The sequence below is a fragment of the Rhinoderma darwinii genome, chromosome 8 (genome assembly GCF_050947455.1).
Source record: "Rhinoderma darwinii isolate aRhiDar2 chromosome 8, aRhiDar2.hap1, whole genome shotgun sequence".
Taxonomy (NCBI): Eukaryota; Metazoa; Chordata; class Amphibia; order Anura; family Rhinodermatidae; genus Rhinoderma; species Rhinoderma darwinii.
Window position 1 is genome coordinate 125332797 of NC_134694.1, and position 21828 is coordinate 125354624.

At 44.1% G+C, this 21828-nt stretch overlaps 1 protein-coding gene across 6 annotated transcripts in view; it reads right to left on the minus strand.

Moving 5' to 3' along the window:
* The window catches only part of ZNF711 (zinc finger protein 711), a 28288-nt gene extending 8661 nt beyond the window's left edge, over positions 1–19627 (minus strand). For 3 of the 6 annotated variants that reach the window (XR_012850401.1, XR_012850400.1, XM_075836609.1), the window contains exons 1-6: positions 19365–19626; positions 9213–9316; positions 8512–9039; positions 4891–5052; positions 2681–2827; positions 1068–1205 (exon numbers count right to left, since the gene is read on the minus strand). Coding sequence is in view for 4 of the 6 variants with exons in the window: in XM_075836609.1 (XP_075692724.1) it covers positions 1068–1205; positions 2681–2827; positions 4891–5052; positions 8512–9039; positions 9213–9316; positions 19365–19369 (1084 nt within the window). In the remaining 2 variants the exon portion in view is untranslated. The other 3 variants (XM_075836610.1, XM_075836612.1, XM_075836613.1) reach the window with 3 other exon arrangements.
* Positions 19628–21828: the final 2201 nt, after the last annotated feature.

A 21828-nucleotide genomic window follows, 5' to 3' on the forward strand; every position in this document is an offset into this window, starting at 1 on the left:
CACGGCCCGCAAAATGCGAAAGAACGGACATGTTCCATAATTCCCGGAAAATTTCCACGGCACGGACACCCTTCCGTAGTGCTACGGAAAGGTTTCAGGGTTCAATGAAAGTGAATGGCTCCGTTTTTGCGGACCGCAATTGCGGTCCGCAAAAACGGAGGTTTTTTGCTGTCGTGTGCATGGGGCCTTAATCAAAGATCTGACAATTTCCAGCAGCCCTTCCACAGAAACTAGTTACTTCGCTTTTCTTTTTTTGCACCGACTTTCCATTATTTCATGTTGTTTTTTTACTATTCATAACCAGAGCTTTATTAAAAATTCTGCTTTGAGCTATTTTTTTTTTCTTCTCCATTAACATCTGGACGCCACGCAAGATAAGAAAAGCAAAGTACCGTATGTACAAAGTTACTTGGCCTTTAAGGGTATGTACACACACAAAATCAAAAACGTCTGAAAATACGCAGCGCTTTTCAAGGGAAAACAGCTCCTGATTTTCAGACGTTTTTTTAATCAAACTTGCGTTTTTGACTGCGTTTTTTGAGCTGTTTTTCTATAGAGTCAATGAAAAACGGCTCCAAAAACGTCCCAAGAAGTGACATGCACTTCTTTTTCGCGGGCGTCTTTTTACGTGCCGTTTTTGAAAAATGGCCCGGTAAAAAACAGCCCATTGAAATCAATGGGCAGATGTTTGGAGGCGTTCTGCTTCCGATTTTTCAGCCGTTTCTCGGGACGTTTCCAGCCTGAAAACCCTCTGTGTGAACATGTAAGTGTTCCTTTAAGAAAGGGTCGGGAGCTTTATTGTAAATTTTATTTGGTTTATGGCGCCAACAGAAGAACCCGTCACTATGACAATGGTTGGGGGAGTGAAGTATAAACATTTTTTTTTCTGAGTTGCGATTTTTGAGGCAGAAAACACATCTTATCTGCTGCAAAAAAATGCAACTCTGCTGCTACTGTAATACGCTGTGGATTTTCCACAATGAAATCGATGGTGGAAAATCCGCCATGTTTACGCAGCGTGTGAACATACCCTAAAGGTCCACAGGCACTACAGATATTTCGCTTACCATAAGCAGCTGCCCAGGCCACAGGAACAAACGTTTTGCTCAAGTTGGAGTCCTCTGTCTGAGCCTCCGGTAGAGAAGCAGCTTCCTCTTCCCCCACAATAACCTCCATGTAAACTTCATCTGCGATTTCCGCGCAGCCTGTAAATAATGGAGAATACATTACAATTCGCCTCTTATCAAATATTCCTGGATAATATGAAGCAGATGGCACGTTATAAAAGTGAGCGTTCATGCACTGTAGATATGGGACTGCCCCATACACCTTACATTGCTGGCGGATCACATAGAAATGGTCAGAATCAGCCGACACAGGTGACCAGCAAAAACTGTAAATGCAGCTCTGGATGGAAGTATAGTCATGGCAAAAGTAAGGAAAATATTTACAAAGCTGCTCAATTTTATATGGCAATTTACCCTACAGGGTGTTGCTGTACAGGAATAGAAAAACATGGCTGCTTTCTTCCAGAAATAGCACCACACCTGCGCACTGGTTGCACGTGGTATTGCAGCTCAACTCCATTTAGGCTAAATTCACGCTTGTGTTGTATAATCTGTTAGGGCCTGTTCACATCACCGTTCATTTCCGTTCCGGGGTTCCATCGGAGGTTTCCGTCGGGAGTTGACTCCGCTATTGATTCCGTCGGAAAACCGGAAACCTGCCGGAATGGTGACGAACGGAAATCATTAGCAATGTTTCCGTCACCATTGAGATCAATGGTGACTGAAACGGAAGCTGTGCTGTCACTTTCACTTTCCGTTGCAGGGTTCACCCAACGGAAACACGGAACGGAAATGAACGGTGATGTGAACAGGCTCTTGCTCTAATTCGTTTTTAGATCAGAATAAGGATAAAAACTAGTCAGTTAAAAACCCCATTAAAATCAAAATAACGGGATGCAAACTGATTACAATCCGTATGTATCCGTTTTACATGAACACACCAATGATAAAAATAACCCATCCGTTAGACATCCGTTTTTTTGAACAGAGCAAGGCTTAGTTCACATCTGCGTTGGGGTCTTGATCTGTAGTAGACTACGCTATTGCCTCCGCCAAAACGACTGATCCGGTGCACAAAAGAGACAAACGAAAATCAATGGTGATGGAGACGGAAACCTCTGGTTTCCGACGGTGTCAGTTTGTGTCTGCTCAGGGTCCCGTTCTGACGTAAACCTCAGACGGAACGGGACCCCAACGCAAATGTGAACAGAGCCTAAAAGTCCTGAACTCTGCACTTTTATCTCGGATGACTAACATAACGAATGCAAACGGATGCAATTAAAAATCCCATTGATTTCAATGGGATTTTTATCATCCGTTTTTATCCTTTATTCTGATATAAAAACGGATCAGAGTAACGGATTATACAACGCAAGTGTGAATTTAGCCTGCAATCGAGCGGAGCTGCAATACTAAACACAATCCAAACAAAGGTGTGGCGCTGTTTTTGAAAGAAAGCAGCCATGTTTTCTAATCCTGCACACAACCCCTTTAAAATCTAACAATATCAGGTCAGTCCATGTGTACCCCAATATGAACGATTATTATAACGTCTTCAAAGCGGGTCATATTGTCAGGAAGTGACTCAGGAATAAAGAGGTTTATTTCTTTACCGATATCTTCATCTTCTTGAGTGGAGTCTTTAACAGTCATGTAAACCATCTTCTCTCTCTGTACTCGAGCCAGACCACTCTGCTCGATGACTCCAGCGATGGGGTGTCCATTGTGGAAGTCGCTTTCTGTAACAATTTCCGTCCCCCCTGGAAGAAGACTTATTAGTTAGGGAGAACATGACAGGACGACAGCTTTTCCAACCATTCAGCTATAGATGTCTCTTATGTGCACAGCCAGGGAGCAGAGGAGTTGCCGTTGACTTTGTAAGATACAATATAGTTGAGCAACATTTGTACCTCAATAGAATGTAATGGTAGATGACATGCAACATTAACCATCGACTTCCACCAGGGCGGTGATAATATACTGGAATGAGGTCAGTGATGTTAAATATTCACACTCTACATTTCCAATAATCCAGCATCCTCAGCGCCATATTATCAGGTAGCTCTAGTCCATATATACACTTACCTCCTGTACTTATAAAACACCACGGTCTATAACAGGGTTGTGTCCCAACACTCATCTGCAATTACAATTTGTGACACATCTTGTGCTATGGGATTATCAGGACGCCGAAAAACATAAGCGGCCACGCAGTTTAAAAGGATAAAACGCACAGCAATTAATCCCAAAATATAATAATCACGTTAAGATAGACCTTTCCATCTCTTGTATGTATTTTTTGTTGTATTGAAGTACTTTGTATAAAATATATTGTTTTCGCTTATTAACCCCTCCTTTTCCTCTTTGGATTATTTAATATGGCCAACACTATATTTTGTTGTTAGTCTCCTGAGGAAGCGATTAGTTAAATGCGAAACAATGATTTAAATTATTTTTTTTTTATTTAGTTTCTAATGCAAAAGTAATAATAAAAATGATAAAACAAAATTATAAACAGAGGAGTTGGGATTTAATCTCATGTCCCACGGACAATCTCCTTCATTAGAACAGAGGTCTATGAACCTGCGCGATCCGTTAATCCAACGAACCTTCTCCCACTTGGCATTTTGTTAATACGTTTCAACTCTTCTATCCGGCGGATTGCAAAAATACTAGACTACTAGGCGCAGGTCTCGCTCTTATTTGTCACCTGCCGGATGATCAAGGTTTTTAATAAGCAGGACCAGTGTAAAGACGGTCTACACCTTTGACATCGTTTGTTTTTTTTTAAACAAAAATGTGCATCAGTCTGATTGGTGCAACTTTCTAAATACAAATTTAAAATAATTTTTGCTTTGAGATACAGCTGCTTTGTATCCTGTATATAGAGCAGCTGTATAGTTCGCTAAGACCTGAATCCGTCAGGTCAGCGGGACTGACGGGTTCAGGGACAGCGGTTCCTGCGTGTGTCTGACAATTAAGGACAAAAAAATACAACATTTTAAAAGCAGCTCTGGATGTGAATGGAGAAATGATCTAACTCGAATTAATACAGCAAACAGTAAAGCAAATTATTCAGTTACTTGGCTTTGTACGTAGGTTTAGACCGACACATTGTTATAAAGAAACATTACATTTGCAAATGTATTTCTATTTAAACAGGTGAGATTTAGGGTATGTTCACACGGCCTATTTTCAGACGGAATTCGGGTGTTTTACGCCTCGTATTACGCCTGAAAAGACGGCTCCATTACGCCTACATACATCTGCCCATTGCTTTCAATGGGTTTTACGATGTTCTGTTCAGACGAGATGTAATTTTACGCGTCGCTGTCAAAAGACGGCGCGTAAATAGACGCCCGCGTCAAAGAAGTGCAGGACACTTCTTTGGACGTTTTTGGAGCCGTTTTTTTAATGACTCCATTGAAAAACAGCTCCAATTTCATCCGTAATGGACGCTGCGAAAAACGCGAGTACTTGCAAAAATGTCTGAAATTCAGGAGCTGTTTTCGCCTGAAAACAGCTCCGTAATTTCAGAAGACGTGTGAACATACCCTTAGGGTGATGATTAGGTCTCCTGCAATAGAGCAGCCCCTCACAGGTACAGACAGAGCTGGGACGTATCCTACAGAGACCTGATCATTTATTCCAGCAGCGTGTCCGACAGCTGCGACCGTGGAGAAATAAAGGCTGTTCATTCCACGGCTGATCTGAGGTGTAAGCGTCAGCTGGCGGATACAAGGTAATACATATACAGAGGCTGAAGCACAATCTAGGATTTCACGGTGTGATGGTTTGATGGCCGCGTGTGAATTGTACTGACCTATTTCCACATCATCATCTGCCTCCGCTTTGAATATGTAAACTTTAATCACCTCTGAACCAAACCCATCTTCTTTAGACGCCGCATCCCCATGGGAAACCTCTGTGCTGATTTTTAGAGGCACGCTTCCGATGCGTTCTAACTTGTCCCCGACGTCATCTACTGGAGGAAGAAAATGTGTTTACAGGTCATGAATTAACCAGAATCAGAGTAACAGCCATGACATGGCGACAGACAAGAAGCCCCTACAGAGCAATGAACCTGTGCGCACGGATTTGAGGAGAAGGTGCAGAAATATAAATCCACAGAATGCCCTGGACGTCCGCGATTTCTTGCGCAAATGTTGCATCTGTTCACCATTTACTTGAATATTAAAACGACAAGTATGTGTTTCTGGGCCCCAGTTCCCGTATGGACAGTCCTAGGAACTACATTTACAGGGACAAAATAAGCTTACCAAATAATGTCTCCTCCTGGTGTGGTCCTGGTCCTTCCAGTGGTTGGAACCAAAATAATGCAGAGACCACCAGAAGGACAGGGACTGTGCCAGAAAGATGCTCTTCCTTTTTGGAGGGTAAACCAAACTGCTACCAACAAGTATAAGGGACGCTATCCCCTAAAAATCTGGTCTGGCTAAGACAAAAACAAGCAGCAAGACTGCAGTCTTATACCATATATTTATATTTTGACACCATTTTACACAAGTCACAGCCTGTATTCACAATTCTGCAGGTTTCAGAGCTGAAATCTCCCAGCATTCCCTGCTTTCTCAGTGTCTGCACAGAACTTGCTCTAGTGATTTGCATTCTGGCAAATGGTGTCTTTACACCAGACACTGTACAGTCATCTGCTCCCTGCTTTATAGGAGCTCAGCTAAGCTGTTTAGGGGGGGGGGGGGGGTGAGTGCAGCTCTGGAGTATAATACAGGATGTAACTCAGGATCAGTACAGGATAAGTAATGTAATGTATGTACACAGTGACTCCACCAGCAGAATAGTGAGTGCAGCTCTGGAGTATAATACAGGATGTAACTCAGGATCAGTGCAGGATAAGTAATGTAATGTATGTACACAGTGACTCCACCAGCAGAATAGTGAGTGCAGCTCTGGAGTATAATACAGGATATAACTCAGGATCAGTACAGGATAAGTAATGTAATGTATTTACACAGTGACACCACCAGCAGAATAGTGAGCGCAGCTCTGGAGTATAATACAGGATGTAACTCAGGATCAGTACAGGATAAATAATGTAATGTATATACAGTGACTCCACCAGCAGAATAGTGAGTGCAGCTCTGGAGTATAATACAGGATATAACTCAGGATCAGTACAGGATAAGTAATGTAATGTATTTACACAGTGACTCCACCAGCAGAATAGTGAGTGCAGCTCTGGAGTATAATACAGGATGTAACTCAGGATCAGTACAGGATAAGTAATGTACACAGTGACTCCACCAGCAGAATAGTGAGTGCATCTCTGGAGTATAATACAGGATAAGTAATGTAATGTATGTACACAGTGACTCCACCAGCAGAATAGTGAGTGCATCTCTGGAGTATAATACAGGATAAGTAATGTAATGTATGTACACAGTGACTCCACCAGCAGAATAGTGAGTGCAGCTCTGGAGTATAATACAGGATGTAACTCAGGATCAGTACAGGATAAGTAATGTAATGTATGTACACAGTGACTCCACCAGCAGAATAGTGAGTGCAGCTCTGGAGTATAATACAGGATGTAACTCAGGATCAGTACAGGATAAGTAATGTAATGTATGTACACAGTGATTCCACCAGCAGAATAGTGAGTGCAGCTCTGGAATAGAACACAGGATTTAACTTAGGATCAGTACAAAACACAATATATAAGATAAGTCGTATACAGTGACAATCATTTCATTATATGGTCAAATTCTGCCTGAAGCCACCACTAGGGGGCGCTCACTGCATACAGACTTATACTTCCATCACAGTTCTCATTGAAGTCAATCATATATCTCAAGAAAGGGAGTTCTCCCTAGTGGTGGCTGCAGGTAGCAGAATGTTATAGTGTAAATCTATGGGAGATGTGTATCTCTGTATGTAGTGAGCTCCCCCTAGTGGTAGCTATAGGCAGAAAGCAATTTATCACGTAACTATAGTTACGTTAAAGGGGTTAGCCACGTTTCTAAAATTGATGGCCTATCCTTAGGATCGGCCATCAATATTAGATCGGTGGGGGTCCAACTTTCAACACCTCCGCCGATCAGCTATTTAAAGGGGCGGCGGTGTAGTACGAGTGCTGCAGCCTCTGTTGTTTACATGGTTCTCTTCCTCGTAAGTACTAGCAGGCGCCATTACATTTGTAGAAGCCGTGCAAGGTATTGCACCACTGTCCCGTTCAAGTGAGTGGGAAAGTAATGCAATACCTTGCATGGCTGCTACAAACGTAAAGGTGCGTGCAAGTATGAACGAGGAGAAGAACCCACGTATACAATGAAGAGGCTCTCTTCAAACAGCTGATCGGTGGAGGTGTTGAGGGTCGGACCCCCACCGATCTAATATTGATGGCCTATCCTAAGGATAGGCTATCAATTTTTAGAAACCCAGATAACCCCTTTAAGAGCAGTAGGGTATTTGGAGCATTGTATCACAAAACCTTAGCTCCTGCCCTTATAAAGATATATTATGAAATTAACCAGTATATCATTTTGGACCTAAAACATGAAAAGTTATTTGAAAAGTGGAGATAAATGTTAAAACTTCAGGAATGACAATGGGAATCATCAGTACATAAGTACAAAGTCTTATAGATTACAGGCAGTTTAATCACGGAGGTCTATATGTATAGCAGGCTATAGGTGCGGGTACTTACACAACCAACGTACAATGTCATGTGATGAGATAGTGACAATAATCTTTCAGGCTCTTAATAACGGGGTCATGATCCCCTCTCATGAGGAATACAAGCTTAAGGAGCCCGACATGAAATCTGGGCTCTCTGAGTTTGAAACCTCATTCAAATACACTGTAAATAAAAAAAACAAGGACAGGGTTTAGAAAAGTCTTACTGTTATTCTTATCCATTACTCCCCCCTCCCAAGCAAATACACAGGGGGAAATGTACACTCTTGAACTTCATGTTATAGTTCAGTTCTACATACGTTACTATTTCTTTAATCCGGCACTTTATGGAATAAACCGGATAGTCTAACACTTGACAGGTTCAGGGTCTCTATTGGTGGTCTCGAGGGGGGTTACGTTGTCATTTTGGTTGCTAGCGACCACATGACCGTTTCATGGCTCTTGCTGAAATGCTGCTGTGCCGGATGACCAGCGTGTTTATCATGACTGTCGCATAGAAACTTCGTCTTCATCGCTTAACAATCAGCTTTGGAGCAGTCAAGGAGTCGCTGGGGATCTGAGAGATGATGTGGACGCCCCAGAGAGCAGATATGTACATTATATGTCAGTGTATCCTGCAAAACTGAGCGACGGGGGCCTCAGCTATGCCAGATTGTGACTACATTGAGACTACTGGAAACCTCCATTAGCTTTAGGATGGAGATCCCCTCTAAATTGTGGCTTTTCTTCAGACTATGCACCTGCCCTGAATGATGGGAGATTTACTTACATGATATCATGAGGTAATCTTCAGCAGGACCCTTCATATCATCATCGTCCTCAGTTTTAATGATTACGGAGGAGCCGGCAGTTTGGATGTCCGGGGAGTGAATTATGGCATCAGATTCACAACTGGCCACCAGAACCTCCTGTGAGACCATGATGGGAGAGTGAGATTCGGACATTGCGTCCTGCACCACATGGACCAAGTGATCGTCAGCCCCAGCAACAAGATCGGCCACAAACACTTGGTCGGTAACGGTTTCAGTAATAATGTTAGACTCCAGAACATGATGGCTGCCGTCCAGCTCCTCCTCAATAGCGACGTCGGTTTCCAGGACAGCCTCCGGTACAATGACGCTCTCTGTAACAACATCATCTTCACTGATTATGTCTGGACCTTGCACAACGTCATCCGACAGCTCCTCCTGCGCCAATGTGATGTCATCATCTGTAATGACGTCGGACACTAACACGGCCTCAGGAACAGAGACAACAATGTGGTCGCCATCGACATGGGCTGTGCCAGCCATCCCAACTACAGAGACGATCAGAGAAGATACAAGATGTTTAGACCGGAGGTAAGACGTGCGCGCTCGTCATTACATGGTCGCAATGAGAAGTGGCCGATGTTGATCTTTAATGCACATAAATGCGAATGTTTGACTAGAATCTATAGGGATAAAAAAATAAAGAGGGGGATGATCGTACCAAAGTCCTGCATGATCATCGTATGGGGAATTTTGGCTTCTTGTATCTGGAGTTCCAGCCCTCCACCTCCCGGATCCATGGTTATTCCGAGGCATTCACAAAACCTGTGGGCAAATAAAGCCACATAAGAGGGGATGACAATGAGCGCCTGATCAGGGTTCTTATTGACAGGGAACGGATTGTTTCAGCTCCGGGTCACAGTTGTGGATCGATGTAAATAGCCCCATCCCCCAAGGAAAGGAGCCACAGCCATTGGGAGAAAACGTAGGACCTTCAACGGGGCCACGCTCCGGAATCATCCAATCCTAGGTCTGAATAAAAAAATATTTTGTTATCCACATACCCCGACTTCTAGGATTGGATTCCTCCGGAGTGCGGCCCCGGTGAGGGGCCTACGTTTTACCCCATTTTCTTCGCCTTGCTGTGTTTGTGACAAGAGAGAGCGAGGGAGACCGCTGCACCTCCATACATAGTTCACATTCTGAAAGTATTGTTACTCTGCACAACTCAGCCAGAGGAGCACATTAGCTATTGCTCTCTGCTATCAGACATTTGATGTACAAACATGCTGTCCTATGTAGCGCTTTCTAAGCCATAGAGACAATAATCTATCAATTTACATAGAATGGTAAGGGGCCAAACAAAGTCATCTATGAGATGTTTATACAGGAATAAAACGCTAGGTGCTCAGTACCACAATTAATACACCCCCCCCCCAACCAGAGATTGGGGTCCATCAGGGAGGGACATTTGTAGAGAGTGTTGCAAGCTGCGGTCTTTCCATCAGCATGACGACAATGAGTAGACGGCGTACTGTATGAAGAGGACGGGTGAACTGTATGAAGATGACGGGTACAATGTATGACAGGATAAGGTGACGGGTGTAATGTATGAAGATGACGGGTGAAATGTATGAGGATGACGGGTACAATGTATGACAGGATAAGGTGACGGGTGAACTGTATGAAGATGACGGGTACAATGTATGACAGGATAAGGTGACGGGTGTACTGTATGAAGATGACAGGTACAATGTATGACAGGATAAGGTGACGGGTGACCTGTATGACGAGGACGGGTGAACTGTATGAAGATGACGGGTGAAATGTATGAAGGTGACGGGTACAATGTATGACAGGATAAGGTGACGGGTGTAATGTATGAAGATGACGGGTACAATGTATGACAGGATAAGGTGACGGGTGTAATGTATGAAGGTGACGGGTACAATGTATGACAGGATAAGGTGATGGGTGTAATGTATGAAGATGACAGGTACAATGTATGACAGGATAAGGTGACGGGTGTAATGTATGACAGGATAAGGTGACGGGTACAATGTATGACAGGATAAGGTGATGGGTGTAATGTATGAAGGTGACGGGTACACTGTATGACAGGATAAGGTGACGGGTGTAATGTATGAAGATGACAGGTACACTGTATGACAGGATAAGGTGACGGGTGTAATGTATGAAGGTGACGGGTACAATGTATGACAGGATAAGGTGACGGGTGTAATGTATGAAGATGACAGGTACACTGTATGACAGGATAAGGTGACGGGTGTAATGTATGAAGGTGACGGGTACAATGTATGACAGGATAAGGTGACGGGTGTAATGTATGAAGGTGACGGGTACAATGTATGACAGGAAAAGGTGACGGGTGTAATGTATGACAGGATAAGGTGACGGGTGTAATGTATGAAGGTGACGGGTACACTGTATGACAGGATAAGGTGACGGGTGTAATGTATGAAGATGACAGGTACACTGTATGACAGGATAAGGTGATGGGTACAATGTATGACAGGATAAGATGACGGGTACAATGTATGACAGGATAAGGTGACGGGTGTAATGTATGAAGGTGACGGGTACACTGTATGACAGGATAAGATGACGGGTACAATGTATGACAGGATAAGGTGACGGGTGTAATGTATGAAGATGACGGGTACAATGTATGACAGGATAAGGTGACGGGTGTAATGTATGAAAGTGACGGGTACAATGTATGACAGGATAAGGTGACGGGTGTAATGTATGAAGATGACAGGTACACTGTATGACAGGATAAGGTGACGGGTGTAATGTATGAAGATGACGGGTACAATGTATGACAGGATAAGATGACGGGTACAATGTATGACAGGATAAGGTGACGGGTGTAATGTATGAAGGTGACGGGTACAATGTATGACAGGATAAGGTGACGGGTGTAATGTATGAAGATGACGGGTACAATGTATGACAGGATAAGGTGACGGGTGAAATGTATGAAGGTGACGGGTACAATGTATGACAGGAGAAGGTGACGGGTGTAATGTATGAAGATGACGGGTACAATGTATGATAGGATAAGGTGACGGGTGTAATGTATGAAGATGACAGGTACAATGTATGACAGGATAAGGTGACGGGTGTAATGTATTGCAGGATAAGGTGACGGGTGTAATGTATGAAGATGACGGGTACAATGTATGACAGGATAAGGTGACGGGTGTAATGTATGAAGATGTCGGGTACAATGTATGATAGGATAAGGTGACGGGTATAATGTATGAAGATGACAGGTACAATGTATGACAGGATAAGGTGACGGGTGTAATGTATGACAGGATAAGGTGACGGGTGTAATGTATGACAGGATAAGGTGACGGGTGTAATGTATGACAGGATAAGGTGACGGGTGTAATGTATGAAGATGACGGGTACAATGTATGACAGGATAAGGTGACGGGTGTAATGTATGAAGATGTCGGGTACAATGTAGGACAGGATAAGGTGACGGGTGTAATGTATGAAGATGTCGGGTACAATGTATGACAGGATAAGGTGACGGGTGTAATGTATGAAGATGACGGGTACAATGTATGACAGGATAAGGTGACGGGTGTAATGTATGAAGATGACAGGTACAATGTATGACAGGATAAGGTGACCGGTGTAATGTATGAAGATGACGGGTACAATGTATGACAGGATAAGGTGACGGGTGTAATGTATGAAGATGACAGGTACAATGTATGACAGGATAAGGTGACGGGTGTAATGTATGACAGGATAAGGTGACGGGTGTAATGTATGAAGATGACGGGTACAATGTATGACAGGATAAGGTGACGGGTGTAATGTATGAAGATGACAGGTACACTATGATAGATTAAGGTGACGGGTGTAATGTATGACAGGATAAGGTGACGGGTGTAATGTATGAAGATGACAGGTACAATGTATGACAGGAGAAGGTGACGGGTGTAATGTATGAAGATGACAGGTACACTGTATGATAGGTTAAGGTGACGGGTGTAATGTATGACAGGATAAGGTGACGGGTGTAATGTATGAAGATGACGGGTACAATGTATGACAGGATAAGGTGACGGGTGTAATGTATGAAGATGACAGGTACAATGTATGACAGGATAAGGTGACGGGTGTAATGTATGACAGGATAAGGTGACGGCTGTAATGTATTAAGATGACTGGTACAATGTATGACAGGATAAGGTGACGGGTACAATGTATGACAGGATAAGGTGACGGGTGTAATGTATGACAGGATAAGGTGACGGGTACAATGTATGACAGGATAAGGTGACGGGTGTAATGTATGAAGATGACGGGTACAATGTATGACAGGATAAGGTGACGGGTGTAATGTATGACAGGATAAGGTGACGGGTGTAATGTATGAAGATGACAGGTACAATGTATGACAGGATAAGGTGACGGGTGTAATGTATGAAGATGACGGGTACAATGTATGACAGGATAAGGTGAAGGGTGTAATGTATGACAGGATAAGGTGACGGGTGTAATGTATGAAGATGACGGGTACAATGTATGACAGGATAAGGTGACGGGTGTAATGTATGACAGGATAAGGTGATGGGTGTAATGTATGAAGATGACGGGTACAATGTATGACAGGATAAGGTGACGGGTGTAATGTATGACAGGATAAGGTGACGGGTGTAATGTATGAAGATGACGGGTACACTGTATGACAGGATAAGGTGACGGGTGTAATGTATGAAGATGACGGGTACAATGTATGACAGGATAAGGTGACGAGTGTAATGTATGACAGGATAAGGTGATGGGTGTAATGTATGAAGATGACGGGTACAATGTATGACAGGATAAGGTGACGGGTGTAATGTAGGACAGGATAAGGTGACGGGTGTAATGTATGAAGATGACGGGTACAATGTATGACAGGATAAGGTGACGGGTGTAATGTATGACAGGATAAGGTGACGGGTGTAATGTATGAAGATGACAGGTACAATGTATGACAGGATAAGGTGACGGGTGTAATGTATGAAGATGACGGGTACAATGTATGACAGGATAAGGTGACGGGTACAATGTATGACAGGATAAGGTGACGGGTGTAATGTATGACAGGATAAGGTGACGGGTACAATGTATGACAGGATAAGGTGACGGGTGTAATGTATGAAGATGACGGGTACAATGTATGACAGGATAAGGTGACGGGTGTAATGTATGACAGGATAAGGTGATGGGTGTAATGTATGAAGATGACGGGTACAATGTATGACAGGATAAGGTGACGGGTGTAATGTATGACAGGATAAGGTGACGGGTGTAATGTATGAAGATGACGGGTACAATGTATGACAGGATAAGTTGACGGGTGTAATGTATGACAGGATAAGGTGACGTGTGAACTGTATGACAGGATAAGGTGACGGGTGTAATGTATGAAGATGACGGGTACAATGTATGACAGGATAAGGTGACGGGTGTAATGTATGAAGATGACGGGTACAATGTATGACAGGATAAGGTGACGGGTGTAATGTATGACAGGATAAGGTGATGGGTGTAATGTATGAAGATGACGGGTACAATGTATGACAGGATAAGGTGACGGGTGTAATGTAGGACAGGATAAGGTGACGGGTGTAATGTATGAAGATGACGGGTACAATGTATGACAGGATAAGGTGACGGGTGTAATGTATGACAGGATAAGTTGACGGGTGTAATGTATGAAGATGACGGGTACAATGTATGACAGGATAAGGTGACGGGTGTAATGTATGAAGATGACAGGTACAATGTATGACAGGATAAGGTGATGGGTGTAATGTATGAAGATGACAGGTACAATGTATGACAGGATAAGGTGACGGGTATAATGTATGAAGATGACGGGTACAATGTATGACAGGATAAGGTGACGGGTGTAATGTATGACAGGATAAGGTGATGGGTGTAATGTATGAAGATGACGGGTACAATGTATGACAGGATAAGGTGACGGGTGTAATGTAGGACAGGATAAGGTGACGGGTGTAATGTATGAAGATGACGGGTACAATGTATGACAGGATAAGGTGACGGGTGTAATGTATGACAGGATAAGTTGACGGGTGTAATGTATGAAGATGACGGGTACAATGTATGACAGGATAAGGTGACGGGTGTAATGTATGACAGGATAAGGTGACGGCTGTAATGTATGAAGATGACGGGTACAATGTATGACAGGAAAAGGTGACGGGTACAATGTATGACAGGATAAGGTGACGGGTGTAATGTATGACAGGATAAGGTGACGGGTACAATGTATGACAGGATAAGGTGACGGGTGTAATGTATGAAGATGACAGGTACAATGTATGACAGGATAAGGTGACGGGTGTAATGTATGAAGATGACGGGTACAATGTATGACAGGATAAGGTGACGGGTGTAATGTATGACAGGATAAGGTGACGGGTGAACTGTATGACAGGATAAGGTGACGGGTGTAATGTATGAAGATGACGGGTACAATGTATGACAGGATAAGGTGACGGGTGTAATGTATGAAGATGACGGGTACAATGTATGACAGGATAAGGTGACGGGTGTAATGTAGGACAGGATAAGGTGACGGGTGTAATGTATGAAGATGACGGGTACAATGTATGACAGGATAAGGTGACGGGTGTAATGTATGACAGGATAAGGTGACGGGTGTAATGTATGAAGATGACGGGTACAATGTATGACAGGATAAGGTGACGAGTGTAATGTATGACAGGATAAGGTGACGGGTGTAATGTATGAAGATGACAGGTACAATGTATGACAGGATAAGGTGACGGGTGTAATGTATGAAGATGACGGGTACACTGTATGACAGGATAAGGTGACGGGTGTAATGTATGAGGATGACAGGTACAATGTATGACAGGATAAGGTGACGGGTGTAATGTATGAAGGTGACGGGTACAATGTATGACAGGATAAGGTGACGGGTGTAATGTATGAAGATGACAGGTACAATGTATGACAGGATAAGGTGATGGGTGTAATGTATGAAGATGACGGGTACAATGTATGATAGGATAAGGTGACGGGTGTAATGTATGAAGATGACGGGTACAATGTATGACAGGATAAGGTGACGGGTGTAATGTATGAAGATGACAGGTACAATGTATGACAGGATAAGGTGACGGGTGTAATGTATGAAGATGACGGGTACAATGTATGATAGGATAAGGTGACGGGTGTAATGTATGAAGATGACGGGTGGTGTAATGTATGAAGATGACGGGTACAATGTATGACAGGATAAGGTGACGGGTGTAATGTATGAAGATGACAGGTACAATGTATGACAGGAAAAGGTGACGGGTGTAATGTATGACAGGATAAGGTGACGGGTGTAATGTATGAAGATGACGGGTACAATGTATGACAGGATAAGGTGACGGGTGTAATGTATGACAGGATAAGGTGACGGGTGTAATGTATGACAGGATAAGGTGACGGGTGTAATGTATGAAGATGACAGGTACAATGTATGACAGGAAAAGGTGACGGGTGTAATGTATGACAGGATAAGGTGACGGGTGTAATGTATGAAGATGACAGGTACAATGTATGACAGGATAAGGTGACGGGTGTAATGTAGGACAGGATAAGGTGACGGGTGTAATGTATGAAGATGACAGGTACACTGTATGATAGGATAAGGTGACGGGTGTAATGTATGACAGGATAAGGTTACGGGTGTAATGTATGAAGATGACAGGTACAATGTATGACAGGATAAGGTGACGGGTGTAATGTATGACAGGATAAGGTGACGGGTGTAATGTATGAAGATGACAGGTACAATGTATGACAGGAAAAGGTGACGGGTGTAATGTATGAAGATGACGGGTACAATGTATGACAGGATAAGGTGACGGGTGTAATGTATGAAGATGACAGGTACAATGTATGACAGGATAAGGTGACGGGTACAATGTATGACAGGATAAGGTGACGGGTGTAATGTATGACAGGATAAGGTGACGGGTGTAATGTATGACAGGATAAGGTGACGGGTGTAATGTATGAAGATGACGGGTACAATGTATGACAGGATAAGGTGACGGGTGTAATGTATGAAGATGACGGGTGTAATGTATGACAGGATAAGGTGACGGGTGAACTGTATGACAGGATAAGGTGACGGGTGTAATGTATGAAGATGACAGGTACAATGTATGACAGGATAAGGTGACGGGTGTAATGTATGAAGATGACGGGTACAATGTATGACAGGATAAGGTGACGGGTGTAATGTATGAAGATGACGGGTACAATGTATGACAGGATAAGGTGACGGGTGTAATGTATGAAGATGACAGGTACAATGTATGACAGGATAAGGTGATGGGTGTAATGTATGAAGATGACGGGTACAATGTATGATAGGATAAGGTGACGGGTGTAATGTATGAAGATGACGGGTACAATGTATGACAGGATAAGGTGACGGGTGTAATGTATGAAGATGACGGGTACAATGTATGATAGGATAAGGTGACGGGTGTAATGTATGAAGATGACGGGTGTAATGTATGAAGATGACGGGTACAATGTATGACAGGATAAGGTGACGGGTGTAATGTATGAAGATGACAGGTACAATGTATGACAGGATAAGGTGACGGGTGTAATGTATGACAGGATAAGATGACGGGTACAATGTATGACAGGATAAGGTGACGGGTGAACTGTATGACAGGATAAGGTGACGGGTGTAATGTATGAAGATGACAGGTACAATGTATGACAGGATAAGGTGACGGGTGAACTGTATGAAGATGACAGGTACAATGTATGACAGGAAAAGGTGACGGGTGTAATGTATGACAGGATAAGGTGACGGGTGTAATGTATGAAGATGACGGGTACAATGTATGACAGGATAAGGTGACGGGTGTAATGTATGAAGATGACAGGTACAATGTATGACAGGATAAGGTGACTGGTGTAATGAATGAAGATGACAGGTACAATGTATGACAGGATAAGGTGACGGGTGTAATGTATGAAGATGACAGGTACAATGTATGACAGGATAAGGTGACTGGTGTAATGAATGAAGATGACAGGTACAATGTATGACAGGATAAGGTGACGGGTGTAATGTATGAAGATGACGGGTGTAATGTATGACAGGATAAGGTGACGGGTACAATGTATGACAGGATAAGGTGACGGGTGTAATGTATGAAGATGACAGGTACAATGTATGATAGGATAAGGTGACTGGTGTAATGAATGAAGATGACGGGTACAATGTATGACAGGATAAGGTGACGGGTGTAATGTATGAAGATGACGGGTACAATGTATGACAGGATAAGGTGACTGGTGTAATGAATGAAGATGACGGGTACAATGTATGACAGGATAAGGTGACGGGTGTAATGTATGAAGATGACAGGTACAATGTATGACAGGATAAGGTGACTGGTGTAATGAATGAAGATGACAGGTACACTGTATGACAGGATAAGGTGACGGGTGTAATGTATGAAGATGACAGGTACAATGTATGACAGGATAAGGTGACGGGTGTAATGTATGAAGATGACAGGTACAATGTATGACAGGATAAGGTGACGGGTGTAATGTATGACAGGATAAGGTGATGGGTGTAATGTATGAAGATGACGGGTACAATGTATGACAGGATAAGGTGACGGGTGTAATGTATGACAGGATAAGGTGACGGGTGTAATGTATGAAGATGACGGGTACAATGTATGACAGGATAAGGTGACGGGTGTAATTTATGAAGATGACGGGTGTAATGTATGACAGGATAGGGTGACGGGAGCACTGATTGTATAGGGGATGATGAGTATAGATGTGACAGGTACATTACATGGGGTATCGGGTACATTATATGGGGCGACAGGTACGTGATATGGGATTGTCGTGTACGTGCAAACGATACGGGGGAGACGAGCACGCGATATGGGTGCGTCCTACAAATGGTACGAGGGTGTCCTGCAAGGCATACGGGGGGGGGGGGTGTCGCGCACGCGATACAGGGTGGGGGGGTTGCGCACGCCATAGGGGGGGGGGTCGTGCACATTATACGGGGGCGTCCTGCACATTATACGGGGGCGTCCTGCACATTATACGGGGGCGTCCTGCACATTATACGGGGGCGTCCTGCACATTATACGGGGGTGTCGTACATTATACGGGGGTGTCAGTCAGGAGCTGCTGCAGTGATGTAATGATGGGGGATTAGTAGAACATAAGGTGGATATTCAGGTGATTTCGATGTGGAATCAGGTCTATATCTAATAAGCCGGTGCTCTGGGTCAGGATTTGGGGGTCTCTCAGGCTGTATGGGCAGGATTTTGGGGTGTCCTCCCTCCCACACAGGGCTCGGCCTATATCCCGGGTTTGGGGGGTCCCCGTCCTGAATGAATGGACTGTATATTCGGGGGTCATTCAGCCCAGGCCCCCCACTACCGAGCCGGCCTCCATGGACAGGGACGGCCTGTAAATCGAGGATTTGGCGTCCCCGGGCCGCGGCCTGTCCTCCCCCCGATGTCTCCGGTTACCTGCCAGGCTCCGGGCGTCCTCTCTCCGCCGGGGTCTCGGGTCTACGGATCAGGGGGCTGCGGGGGCCTCGGCCAATGAGCGAGGGGAGCGGGCGCGGCCTCCTCCTCCTCCCCCCGGCCCGGAGCGGCCTCCTCCCCTCCGCACCTCACGTCACTGGCGGCGGAGCAGGAGTGAGAACCGGTAGCTCCAGGCCGCAGCGCCCTCACAGCCGGGCCCGGGAGTGTGCGGGACCACAAGTTCCAGCAGTATCAGTCACCTCATCCCCCTTCACAGCCGGGCCTTGAAAGTGTACTCGTCACAGGAACATAGTCATGTGGTACTACAACTCCCAGCATGTCCGCTCTCCTCCTCAGACGCAGGCGGTGGGCTGCTGCCGCTGTAATGTTAACTGGGCCTCCATTATCCGGCGATGATAACGTGACGCCGGGCAGGAGAAGCTTCTGGACAATGATTTATTTCTAGCTGAAAGAAGCCGCCATTTTATCCTACACCGGGCTCCGTGACTAAAAACCAGCGCAGGCAAATAATGGAGCAGTTACCAATAGCAACCAATTACATAACTGCTTTCATTTCTACCTTACGCTGGAAACAACTAAAGCATTCATTTGATTGGTCGCTATTGACCACTCCTCTAAAAAAAATAAAAGCAGTGATTTGATTGGTTGTTGTGGCCAGCCGTCTAAAGAATAAAACGGTGACATGATTGGTTGCTGTATTTATAAAAGAGTTTACAGCGATGAGACTGGTTGATATAAGCAAAACAACCACCTGATCCTCTATGCAGTGTTTTGATTGGTTGCTATTGGCCACTCCACTAGGGCGCCAAAGCAATGATCTGATCGGTTTCTGTTTACCAAATGTGAAAAAAACAGCCATAATCTAGTTGCTATGGGAAACGCCTCAATTTTCTTTCCGCACAACAGTCTTATATTTAGACCCATTTATGCACAGAAGAAAGAGAAGGAGAATACGAGCCTATATATTAAAATATAACTTTATTGACATAAACATATAATATATTAAAAACAGATACACACAATGGACTAAAGGACACTTACAATTAGGGCGGGTTCACACATGGCGGAATTGCACTTAAATTCCGCTGCGGACACTCCGCAGCGTTAATCCGCAGCGGAGCCGTTTCTACATTGACTTTCACTTTAATTTAGCAGTGTTCGTTTACACGATGCGTACAATTCCGCTGCGGAGCATAGGCTGCGGAGCGGAATTTGGTGTCCGCAGCATGCTCTGTCTGTTGCGGAGCAGTGGCGGACTCATGGCGGAATTTCTCCATTGACTTCAATGGAGATTCAAAGTTCCGCAATGAAGTCCGCAGCTGTCATGCACATGTCATGTGTGCTGCGGATACGTCTTGCTTTTTTAACTTGACATTTCTTCATTCTGGCTGGACCTATGTATTTCTAGGTCTACAGCCAGACTGAGGAAGTCAATGGGGCTCCCGTAATGACGGGAGCGTTGCTAGGAGACGTCAGTAAATAGTCACTGTCCAGGGTGCTGAAAGAGTTAAGCGATCGGCAGTAACTGTTTCTGCACCCTGGACAGTGACTACCGATCACAATATACAGCAACCTGTAAAAAAACATATAAGTTCATACTTACCGAGAACTCCCTGCGTCTGTCTCCAGTCCGGCCTCCCAGGATGACGTTTCAGTGTAAGTGACGGCTGCAGCCAATCACAGGCAAAGCACAGGCTGCAGCGGTCACATGGACTGGCGCGTCATCCAGGGAGGTCGGGCTGGATGCCGAAAGAGGGACGCGTCACCAAGACAACGGCCGGTAAGTATGAAAATCGTTTACTTTCACTAGGGAAAGTGCTGTCCCTTCTCTCTATCCTGCACTGATAGGGAGAAGGGAAGCACTTTTCCCGCAGTCTGCAGCAGCTAGTCCGCATCAATGTACTGCACATTTTGTGCAGATCCGCTGCAGAATCTGCAACGCAGATTCTGTGCGGCATCGATGCGGACAGTTGCGGAGGAATTCCGCCATGTGTGGTCATGCCCTTACAGTAGAAAAAGACACATATGTTCAGACTGTGTAATGATCATGCCAACGAGCAAGAGAAATGAGTACTGAGGTTGTGCTATATAGCTCTAAATACAAACCCCTTGAGGAAGCAAAGTGCGAAACGCGTGTTGGGGTCCAGTGCACGTTGTCAGACTGCAGTAACAGCCGTTTATGGGTAAGAGATTTGTTTCTATCACTGAACTTCCCATAAACCTCTTTTGGGTTGTTCTTTAAGCTCTGTGAGTCACTGCATAGTATACTAGTCCATCTCTGCACACTGTTTTGCCTTTGACCCTTTATTGTTAGGTTCAAGTACTGGTACTATGCATGCTAACATATGGCTGTATTTAGAGCTATATATATATATATATATATAGCACAACCTCAGTACTCATTTCTCTTGCTCGTTGGCATGATCATCACAGTCTGAACATATGTGTCTTTTTCTACTGTAATTGTAACTGTCCTTTAGGCCATTGTGTGTATCTGTTTTTAATATATTATATGTTTATGTCAATAAAGTTATATTTTAATATATAGGCTCGTATTCTCCTTCTCTTTCTTCTGTGCATAAATGTCTATATAGGAGTGCCTTTATTGTTACCTGGGGAGCATGCTTTACCGTATAGCAGCTAGCCCCTTCTTTTTTCATTGCTGTAGGAGCTTTTCTGTTTATATTATATTTAGACCCAAAC